Genomic DNA, 12,565 nt, shown 5'->3' on the forward strand with positions numbered 1-12,565 from the left:
TTTTAGAAGGCAGAGAAAGATGACGAGTAACGATTTGCCTCGTAAGTAGAACATATTTTTGTAGATTTTTAATTATTTTCTAAAAACTTACAACGTAAAATTAATAACAATTTTTATTTTTTAGAAAAAATAAACGGATTATAGCGTCAAGACGCTATAGAACTTCAAGAAGTTCTAGAAGAAAAAATGGCTGCTGTGCTATATTTGCAGCAGCAGTTGCAATTGCAGCTGCAAAAAATTCTGCAGCAGCCGCAGCCGCAGCCGCAGCCAATAAATCAAAGTATTTATATTCATATTGAATATTTATATTCATATTGAATATTTATATTCATATACATTGTCACGTTATTTTCTCTCCTCCTCGCGGAGAAGAGTCGCGAGCAAAAAGCGACGGCCGTGCACGGACGGAAAATCCGTGCACCGTCGTGACACGAGGGATAGGGAGGTAAGAGGGGTCGTGGCTCCTCAGCCGTATCCCGGCGCAGGACGGCGAATCTCTCGAATCCGATAGTTTTGGGCGCCAGGCACGAGCTTAGCCGTGCAGATTTTTCTCGCGAATTAATTACCATCTCCCCGACAAATAATTAGGAAATTTAAACTGCTGTTGTAACCCGACAGCGCACGCTGGTCATTGACCACCACGCGCGACACATTTTTATATACAACTCAGCAGATTACCAAACTGTTGGAATCTGCTGAGCTCAAGAATCCGTCTTGTCAGCCTTTCGACATCACGCGCTATCAGCAGAAGGCAGTAGGGCACGCGGCCACTTCCTTCTGCTATTTCGCTGACAAGACTAAAAAATAATAATATATAATGCACGAGCTCCGAAGCTCGTGCAAGTCAGTTCGAAGGTTCGAGGTAGCGACTCGTAACTCCATCACCGAAACATCAAGGAGAAATAAATTCATCAATATACTTTATACAACTAAGAGTATATTTATTTACAAAACCCGTGCCACCGATTACACTGGAAAGTGTAATATTCGGAGGACGGACCCCGTGCACCGCTCCGGTGCAACAAATTGGTGGCAACGGTGGGATCCGCCCCCCGAAGAAAAAGCGAAGAAATTTTTTTTCTTTTCGCCTTTACACCGCCCGGTGTTGCTGGTAGTACACGGCTGAAACAGAAAAAATAAAACAAGGTGAGGATAACGTCAACGAAAAAGACAGCCAAGCAGCTCACGTTACGGTACCCGCCAAATACACAAGCATAAGCGAAAGGAAAGAACCAGCAGAAGACAGCATGCGTTCCATACTACTACTGTAAGTTAACGAAAAAATCTTTCTTACAACAAATCAAACGACTGACTTCCTCTCTTGGCAGACGCTATAAACAAATACGACCGCGAAATTCGCAGAGACAAAAAACCGAAAAAGTAAAATGTCGCAAAAGCACGCTGCGAAACCTACTGCCACATGGCATACTGACGTTTTTAATGATTCGAGTGACGAATTTGACGACGATCCGACAGCAACGTACGAAAACGTTGAGAGACCCTACAGACAAACGCGCACCTCCGCACAAACGACTATCCGCACAGTCAACGGAAAAAATTTCATGCTGACGATCACTGACGAAGGACATGAAACTGAAAATCCCGGACCTTCGGAAAGTGAAAATCCGCCTAAAGAAAGTACAGAGGAAGAAGAACGATCCGAGCACGCTCATTCCTCTCCTATCACGAACTCGAAACCCGAGATTTCACAAAACGACACCACTCTCATGCTACTAGAAGCAATGCAAGAAATAAACAAAAGGATGGATCGAATGGAAGCCGGGCTTAACGCGGTAAAATCCGAGTTACAGCTCACCCGAATGATAGATCAAATACCAGAAGAGGAAGACGACGAGGACGCGAGACTTACACTCGATCAGTCGGACGAATTTATATCATTAAAAGAGGCAGTTAAGATAATCCCGACTTTTTACGGAGACACAAGAGAGGTCCGCGATTTCACACGATCCTGCGAATTCGCCGCGCGTAGAATTAAACCAACGCAAGTAAAGTTATTACTAGCCGAGGTATTATATACAAAATTAAGGGGACGCGCCCTAATGCGATTTGAAACAAAGAAAATAACTAATTTCCGGCAATTTATAAAGGCCGTAGATGAAGCATATTTACAAAAGGAAGGAGTCGTACACCTACAAACCGACTTCCTTAAATTAAAGCAGCGAGCAGGCGAAAGCGCTCAAGCATTCGGAGCAAGAGCAGACCGACTAACGACGGATTTATACGACGCATTGAGTGACGATGCCACATACTCGCACGAACAAAAATTAGGTATTTGGAACTCTCTACAAAAACAAGTACTGGTCGTATATCAAAACGGATTGCACAAGCATCTCCAAATGATAATACGTTCCCGCAATTACACGACCCTCCCTAAGGCAGTCGCAGGAGCCACAATTAAAGAACGGCAACAAGGAACCCCCGCGCGGGTTTACACGGAAAACGGGAAAACATACCCGCCAGTAATTTCACGGAGCAGCATAAATTGCCAAAAATGCGGAAAACAAGGGCATACGGGAAACGACTGTAAAAATAGCCGTCACGCAAAACGATTCTCGTTACCGCGAGCCGACGCAAACGAAAAGGTAAATGCAACCTCGAAGTATTGCACGCATTGCAATATCAACGGGCATATACGCGAAAAGTGCTGGAAGATCCACGGGCGACCAACAACCTCGCGTAACCCGACCCGCGCCACGCGCGACGCATCAAATAACCGTAGAAAACGCGAGGTGAATACCACGACACGAGCGTATGCACAAGACGTCGATAGCAACGACGAAGAAAGACACTCGCCGACGTGGGCCACGCAAACGGTAAGAAAGCATAAAATATCACAAATGATGACACAGGAAAAGGCACGCGGGCTAAAATTAATCACCCTGCCAGTAAAAGAAGCGAAGCAAGGAAAAATAACTTTCCTGTTAGACTCAGGTGCAACTATAACTATAATAAAAGTGGGAAAATTGAAGGGAAGCACTCCTCTAAATGACCACAAATTAACATTAACAGGCGTAACCGGACATAAGGCAATCACGCTAGGACGAATAAAAGCCACAATTAACCTAGGCCGCACAGAAATAATACATAAAGCACACATAGTAAAAGATAATTTCCCCGTGGACTATGAGGGAATACTAGGGATGGACTTCCTGGAAAAACAAAGAGCAGTATGCGATTTAAAAAGAAGCACCCTTTTAATGGGTAACACCGTATTTAAATTAATGCCGTACGAACAGATCCTTCTACCACCTCGCAGCGAGACAATCTGCCGAGCCATCACCAATACCGACCACATTGGGATCATTCAGGCGAGAATATGCAAACCCGGAGTATTCATGGGAAGCTGCCTGGTTGAACCCATAAATAATATCTGTCCGGTAAGTATATTAAATACTTCGGACAACGAAATTGTCTTTAGCACGCCGAACGTCGATATAAAAAGAATTAAAACCGCTGACACAGAAGAAGTACTCGTGTTGCGCGGAACGCGTGACTCGGAGCCCGTACAGTCACGACAAAAAAGATTAAGAGACACCTTACGCACCGAACATTTAAACGAGGAAGAAAAGAAGTCTCTATTAGAAATGTGTGACAACTTTTGTGACACATTCTACTTAGACGGAGATACCTTAACATGTACGAAAGCGGTAGCACATGAAATCTCCATGGACGAAAAAGCAAAACCAATAAATAGTAGACCATACAGACTGCCTGAACGACATAAAACAAAGGTAAACAATCAAATACAAAAAATGTTACAAGAAAAAATAATACGGGAAAGTACCAGCCAATGGAATGCACCCATTCTGGTAGTACCGAAAAAAGCTGACGAAAATGGAAATCCCAGAGTTCGAATTGTGGTGGACTTTCGGAAATTAAATGAGATCACAATTGGAGACTCATTTCCGATTCCTAACATCACAGACATACTAGATCAACTAGGACAAGCAAAGTACTTTTCCACGTTAGATTTAGCATCGGGATATCATCAGATTCCGATGCACGATAAGGACCGGAATAAAACCGCCTTCTCAACGACTCTGGGACATTACGAATTTAATCGTATGCCGTTCGGACTAAAAAATGCACCTGCCACATTTCAACGGCTGATGAATGCAGTCTTATCCGGTTTACAAGGCATCAAGTGTCTGGTATACCTTGATGATATAGTAATATACGGCCCTACTCTCCACGAGCATAATGAACGACTAAAAGAAGTTTTTAAAAGGCTAAGAGAACACAATCTAAAATTACAACCAGGGAAATGTGAATTTCTACGGAAAGAAGTCCTGTACTTGGGACATATAATAGCAGAAGACGGAATACGGCCAGACCCGTCTAAAATATCCGTCGTAAGAAATTATCCGACTCCGAAAAGAATCAAGGATATTCAATCTTTCATCGGATTGTCCGGATACTATAGAAAATTCATCGCTAACTTCTCAAAAATAGCAAAACCATTAACAAATCTAACTAGAAAAGGCCAAGAATTTAAGTGGGAGATAGAGCAGCAGCAAGCATTTGAAATGCTCAAGGAAAAATTAACTACCGCACCGGTATTAAATTACTCAGATTTTGCGAAAAAAATTTTTAATCACAACGGACGCCTCCGACCAAGCAATCGGAGCCATACTTTCGCAAGGTGAAATCGGAGAAGACAGGCCGATCTCTTATGCAAGCCGCATATTGAATAAAGCAGAGAAGAATTACACAACAACTGAAAAAGAATTACTAGCCATAGTTTGGGCCGTGAAACATTTTAGGCCATACATCTATGGAACAAAATTCACCATCATTACGGATCATAAACCACTAACCTGGCTTTTTAATGTAAATGATCCAGGGTCGCGATTAATCCGATGGCGATTAAAATTAAAAGAATATACATACGAGATTCTACACAAGGCAGGAAAGAAAAATACGAACGCAGACGCGCTCAGTAGAAACCCGCCAATCGAAAAAACTGTCAGCATAAATACGATCGCTGAAACGCGAAACTATACGACAGAAGAAAAAGAAAAAATTTTAAAAGAATATTACGACTCTCCACTGGGAGAACACCAGGGAGTATCACGAATAATAAATCGATTGAGATTAAAACATAACTGGCACGAACTAACAAAGGATGTCGAAAAATACATAAAGAAATGTGAAACATGCCAGAAAAATAAATTAAGTAGGCAAACAAAAATGCCACTAACGATCACGGATACGCCTAAACGACCTTTTGAAAAATGCGCCCTGGATATTGTAGGGCCACTCCCCGTGTCAAACGAAGGGAACAAATATATATTAACATTCCAAGACGCCTTAACGAAATTTAGTAAGGCGATTCCGATTACCAACCAAGAAGCGCTGACAGTGGCAAAAGCATTTATAACGAAAATCGTATTCGAGCATGGAATACCGGAGAAACTACTCACGGATCAAGGAACGAATTTTACAAGCGAAATGTTTAAACAAACCTGCAAGTTACTAAAAATTGAAAAAATACAAACAACCGCCTACCACCCTGAAACAAATGGCGCATTGGAAAGATCGCACAGAACACTCGCCGAGTATCTAAGACATTATCTAAACGAGGAACAAACAGATTGGGACGAATGGTTACCGTATGCTATGTTCACGTATAATACCACGCCACACACAGCTACGGGTTTCACACCATTCGAGCTCATCTATGGACACCAAGCTTTGCTGCCTACAGCAGTGTCAGGCACACCAAAGCAAACGTATTCGTACGGAGATTACGTACAAGAACTCCGAGAACGACTACGAGCATCAAATTTCTTAGCGCGAGAACACGCTAAGGAGGAAAAGTTAAAAGCAAAAATAAACTTCGACACACGAACAAACCCTAAATCATTCAAAGTCGGAGATTCCGTACTATTACACGATGAAGCAGTACGGCGAGGGCGATCAAAGAAACTCGACGCGCAATGGGTAGGACCATACGTAATAATAGAAAAACACGGCGAAATAAATTATACGATAAAAAAGGGAAGGAAAACCATTTGCGTTCACGCTAACCGGTTAAAACTATTTATCGAACATTAAAAGGAAAAAGAAGATGGTGAGTCGGTAAAACAGAGAGAGAGAGAAGAAGCAAAAGAAGAATCATGCCACAGAGCAAACAGAAAATTGATACCCAGGAGCATTGGATGAGGGGACTGGACGACGGATCAACAGCAGGAAGGAACAGAGTTCAAAGCCCAAAAGCGGCAAATAAAAAATAACTCACCAGACTGCAGGACATCAACGGTGCGAGAGCCATTCTCGGCGAGCCGCACACACAAGTCCCGGTCCTCCACCCGGGTGATGATTTCCCGCAGACTATAAGGAGGCGCCGGCGATGACCCTGGGTCCGGGGCCGCGGACACCCCCGAACGATAAGCTACCAAAGAATACGGTGGCGGCGGCGATTCGGGAGGCGGCGACCGATAAGGAGGATTCAGGGCCGGAGGATCAGTATCCGGCGTCCTCGGCTCCACCGGTGATGACATCCGCGAAGATGCCTCCGATGGCAGGGGGCTCGATGGATCCTCCGGGGGGAAAGGGGGAAGATGAGAAAACTCAGGTATCTCCTCCACTACAATCCCCCCGGTAGTAAGCTCCCTGCAGACCATCGGAGGAAATCCACCGATGGGCGGCATGTACAACGGGGGCGGCAGCCCCACGGGTGCCCCCCCGGTCGAAGTCGACGGGCCTGCCGAATGCTCCGGCACCGTTGTCGCCGTTGAACTAGGCGACAAGGCAACCACGGAGCACTCCTCGCAGTACCGAGGAGCATAGGTGCTCCGGCACCGCGGGCAAAAATGCAGGCAAGCCCGCGACATAGTATGCCCCAAACACAGGGGGGCAAATCGGGGCTCGTCGCACCGGTAGCATCTAGAAGACACGTTCTCACTCACTGGAAACAAGAGGAAAGTTATAAAACCGACCACCACACATCACATATATGTATATATATCAAAAAAAAAAAAAAACAATAAATAAAAAATTTTTTACTTTTTTTTGAAAAAAAGAACACGGACTCGTTAACGATACACTGCTCGAGACAGACTAAAGAGTCTCTGAAATAAGAAGGTAGCAGTAAAGGAAAGAAGAACTTGAGCCGTGCAAAAAATAAAAAGTTTAGATAAGTGAAATTTTAATCGTAATATGCACTCACCTCATCAAAAAAGACGTTCCCACTGTAGACGTTGGACATCACGACACTGACAGACACTTCCACATAAAAATATAAAATCAAAACTAACACACAGTAAAAAGGCTACTCATTTTTCAGACTTGCGTTCACGGTAACGCAAGCCAGGAATTCAGGAGAAAACACGGATACACACACACCACCGTATTCTCTCGCCCGATTTACACACACCCCCGGATTATATTATGAGAGCCAGGGATTTCTGCAAATAGCAACGTCTACATGGAAGTTCGTAATTATGACAGATGTCTCAACTATCGAAGAGCGATACAAGAAAATACAAAATTACACGGAAAAAGCAGAAAAACTCTGCAATTACTTCCATGAGGCACATGAAGAAAACATAGGTGGCAAGTGCAACGAGCTACTATATACAACGCTCACCGAATACGACAAATTAACAACCGCAATAAACCGGCTGCAAGTTATATATGGGTCCGCAACACAGAAGAGAGGTCTAATTGATTTCGTCGGGAAAGCGGGAAAAGCATTATTTGGCCTGATGGACGTAGACGACGAGAAACAAATCGCGGAACAACTAGAAATACTACACTCGCAACAACAAACTTTGCAACATATCGCAAAAAATTAGATAAAAATTCTGAACACAACGATAGGTCACATCCGAGAAACAGAAAGTAAGATGGACCAACATATTAAAAATCTAGCTAACGCGACAGCGGCAGTGAGCTGGAAACTCGACCAGATAACACGCCGACTGTACGCATTAGATTTCGTGTCTATCGTAAGAACATTGATCACAGACACATTAAATGATGTGCACGACATCACGGATTTCTTGACACATTCAAAATCCGACATGCTGAATCTGCGGTTATTTCCATTAGAAAAAATACTAGCGGAGCTAAAGGAAGCCGCAGGAAAATTAAGAAGGGAAAATCACTTTCCATTTCGTATCAACGAACAAAGTTGGTACAATATCCATGAATACGCAGAGATCAGCGCGTATTACAAAGGAAATGCAATAATAACAATTATAAAATTCCCGATAGTGGGATATGAAAATTTTGAAGTAATGCGAGTCACGGCAATTCCCGTGTATAGTGGTGATCAATTCATCATAAATGAAATAATCGCTTTCGACAAAGAAAATAATAACTACCTAAAATTAACCGCGACCGAGTTAGAAAAATGCAAACGCAGCGACAAACAGTACGTGTGCACTCACAGCCATCCGATATACCACGCAAAGGCAAATGCCCCGTGCGAAATACAAGCACTCACGAGACCGGATCGACAACCGACGCAGTGCAAAACCCGACACCTCCTATCAAGAGCGACCATATGGATCTCCCTACACGAAGCCCAATCATGGATATTCTCAACTACGGAAGAACAGGAGATCCAAATATTTTGTTTAAACCACCCCAGGAATATTATTAAAATTAAAAACACCGATAAACTTACTATTTTCGGCGAATGTCAGGTAATAACAGCTGACATATCAATACGAGCCAAAAGCGTGCATGAATGCATCATGACACGCTTACCTGCATACAACCTGACACTCGACCGAAAAAACATTATATTAAGAAATCTCAAATTAAAGCAGAATGAGTTACAAGGCGAAACAATTATATCTAACCCGCGAGAATTACAATAATTAACGAATAGCCTCGACGAGTTAGACGACGAAGTAGACAAAATAAACGAAATACCTATACATAAAATACTTGTATACTCTACCAGCGGCGGTACATTCCTCATAACAATAACCATCATTATAATTATAACCATCACAATAGTTAAAAAATGTAATAAAAATAAAACTCCTGCCCTTCCGCCGCGAACACTAAAACCAAAGGCAAAAAACTCCGCTGCGACGGAGATCAAAGAAGCCTAAAAATGTATAATATAATAATTAAGAATTGTAAAAAAGAAAAAGATTGAGGTACTCACTCTTTTTCTTTTCCCCTAGGGGGGAGGGATGTTGTAACCCGACAGCGCACGCTGGTCATTGACCACCACGTGCGACACATTTTTATATACAACTCAGCAGATTACCAAACTGTTGGAATCTGCTGAGCTCAAGAATCCGTCTTGTCAGCCTTTCGACATCACGCGCTATCAGCAGAAGGCAGTAGGGCACGCGGCCACTTCCTTCTGCTATTTCGCTGACAAGACTAAAAAATAATAATATATAATGCACGAGCTCCGAAGCTCGTGCAAGTCAGTTCGAAGGTTCGAGGTAGCGACTCGTAACTCCATCACCGAAACATCAAGGAGAAATAAATTCATCAATATACTTTATACAACTAAGAGTATATTTATTTACAAAACCCATGCCACCGATTACACTGGAAAGTGTAATATTCGGAGGACGGACCCCGTGCACCGCTCCGGTGCAACACTGTCGTCACGCGCGGGGGCTAGCTCATCCGAACGCAAAGGGACGGGGTATAGCGGGCGGAATCTTCGGACGTACGGAAATCACGGCATAAAATAATCGGTACGCGAACAAAACGACAAACAATAGACAGTCCGTTTATTGTTTTTAACGGAACAGAACTAGTATGACAATTGACAAGAGAAACGTAACAAAAATTAATTCAATAGCGGGAGTGTTCGGTCTTTACGGGATCGTCTAGATCGTATTTTCGACTCAGAGCCAATGTTAAATCGTGCACGAATATCTCGTTCAGAGTTCGTGTTCCCGTACTTCTCGCGTCAGCCCTGACTATTGTGGTGCCGGCCACGTGCCTTCCGTGTACGCGGCGTGTTTTCGCGGGACGTTACACCCATGAAGAACCCCCGCGTATTATCGCGGGTCGCCAACGAGATAGCGAGATTTCTTTCCCGACCTCGGCCGCTGCCGAGGGCTCTCCGTGCGGACACGACGTACGAAAGCTTCACAATTAATCAAATTAAACAGCGCAAATAAACTGTCCCGGTGTTTCTCGCAGGGTCCAACCACCGGCCTTTAGACGCCCGTCGGCTGCCACTCTCTAACGTTACGTCCTTGCCTGGCGACAAGGATCTACCAAATAATCTAACGGACCCGCGTGCCCATTCTACGTGGCCGGGTATCGTCTAAATCCGTGTCGGTTTCCCCGGGAAGCAAAGGGCTGTACAAAATAATAGTTCCGCAATGCGGGTGGAAGATCTCACCGAATAAACACGTCCTGGCCCTTGAGTCGTCCTCGCTCTCTCGCACTCCCTCTCGCTCTTACTCGCTACTATCGTCTCCGCTCGCTTTCGTTATCACTCGCTAGCTATCGCCCGCCTTGGTCGCCTGTCTACACGGAAAAGAGCGAGGACCGCGCGAATTTTCGGCACGAGGCCCGGCGTATCCCCACTCTCGCGTCTTGCGGATTTTTCCGCGCGCTACGTTGCGCTACGATTTCCCGCGGAAGCCGCTGCCCTCACAGAGCCCTATCGGTACTAGCCGGTTGGCGCGGGTTTCGGATAGTCCGTTGTCGCCTCAATTTCCCCGCAGGTTGTTTTCGGCGCCGAAATGCGTAGGCGACAAGTCTCCTCCAAGGCTCTCGGGATGGGTAGCCTCCCGTCCCGGGCCCGTGTCCGGTCACCCTCTCCTCCGGAAGTTCGCGCCTCCGCATATGGTCCGCTCCTCTCGCTCCTCTCCCGGCAAGGACGGTCGGTAATCTCGACAACATACGATAGCAACAAAATCCACTGATGCGATCGTTAATTACCGCCTCGAGAAAATAACGCTACATCCTCCGGAGATTTCCGCGACCCCTTTTTGCTCTCCTCGCTATCGCGATTCGTCCAGCGCCGCTGCGCCTTTGTGACGGCCGCGGGGAGCTGCGACGAAGCAGCGAAAACCGCCACGTCACAATACATATTGAGTACTAATTTTATATTTATACTTTGTAGACAAAAAACGAAGAGGATACGCGGCCGGAAGATCGCGAGACCGTGGTCGCGGTGGAAGAGGCCGTGGATATCAAGGATATCGAGGAGGGCAACGAGGCGGTGGCCGGTCAGCTTTGCAATTTTTTTTTAATATGTAATGATTGAAAAAATAAAAAACAATTAAAAATTATTATTTGTTTTTTTTTTTTATTTAAATTAAAATATATATATATATTATTCATAAATGTGGTACAATATGGCTACCGGCGAAGGTCCACATTAAAAAACCTAACGCACTGTTAGTGGCACCTCCTGGGTCATGTGGAAGACCACTATATTATATGAATAACCTAGGCTGAAAAAAAACATTGCATTTTAGTGAACCGCGATACACGCGAGCCGCATCACGCGATCACGTGCGATGCACGCTACCATTGTAAGCAGCCTTGTTTCGAACAGCGATCGGACTCAGCAAAGTTGGCATAAGCTACGAGTTGTAGCTGCCTTGCCGCGGCGGAAAGAGGACGGAACATATTATATCTGTTCTCTTCTATAAGCCGAACCGAGCCGAACCGAGACGAGCGCAGCGGCGCTCACCGACAGGCGGCCGAGGCTATAAGTGTATCCCCACTCCGAGAACACCATTGGTGTTCTAAGCTAGAATTTCCATCACTGCTCGCAGATCATCATCCACGAGGCAGTCAGTCAGGAAGTAAAGGCCAAGAATGTCGTGTCGTCGCTTCAGATTATCTCACGTAACGTGAGATCGGTTGCGTGCCGGAAGAAATATACCTCGCTGAGCGGAGGGAGCGTGAGAGCGCCGGGTTGCGGACCGAGCATTTGTGAAAGGAAGAAATTGGGAAGTAAAGAAAAACGAAAACCACTGTAAATAAAAAAACTTAATATATTTAAAAACTTCATTATATTGCCCTTTTTCCGAGGACCCTGAAGGACGGACCCCGCGCATCGGCTGCGGTGCAACAGACTGTGAAACTTTTTGTAACGGGAGAAGCCCGGCGCCGTAAGGCGCATAATATTAAACGAAAGAAAACTTGTACATAATAGTGTAAATAAAATACGAACATATATTATAAAGCTCCGTCATCTTAATTGAAGAACCTCGCCAAGTCCGATCTTTCTGTGCTCAAAATAAGATAAGCGTCCACATCTTTATTTAATATTAAATATTTCCATAAAATGTTATTTTGTTAAATACTAAGTCGCTTTAAAGAAAAGGAAACAATCCATGTTACCAAACGCAAATATTTAAACACATGTATATTAGCGTCTTCCAAACGTCTAAAAGATAACCACTTGTCTTCCGAGCTGCCGTTCTGCAGGGGCAGCGTTATGATCATTGTAAATGTACGAACCTTTTGTTAAATTGCTGTGTTGCAATCACGCATTATTAATTGTAAATGCATGTACATATGAGCGCATATATCTTTCTTCTCTGTAACTTTAAATTAATAATGTGAGGGCGTTCATTCTCATATATAC

At 44.3% G+C, this 12,565-nt stretch overlaps 1 protein-coding gene across 1 annotated transcript; it reads left to right on the forward strand.

The window, feature by feature from the left end:
• Positions 1-7,871: 7,871 nt before the first annotated feature.
• LOC139108458 (uncharacterized) lies at positions 7,872-11,824 on the forward strand. Its single transcript, XM_070666774.1, has 3 exons — positions 7,872-8,675; positions 11,087-11,192; positions 11,748-11,824. Exons 1-3 carry the CDS (start codon positions 7,872-7,874, stop codon positions 11,822-11,824), a joined length of 987 nt encoding a protein of 328 aa, XP_070522875.1.
• Positions 11,825-12,565: the final 741 nt, after the last annotated feature.

This window comes from Cardiocondyla obscurior, linkage group LG01 (assembly GCF_019399895.1).
Source record: "Cardiocondyla obscurior isolate alpha-2009 linkage group LG01, Cobs3.1, whole genome shotgun sequence".
In the NCBI taxonomy this organism is placed as follows: Eukaryota; Metazoa; Arthropoda; class Insecta; order Hymenoptera; family Formicidae; genus Cardiocondyla; species Cardiocondyla obscurior.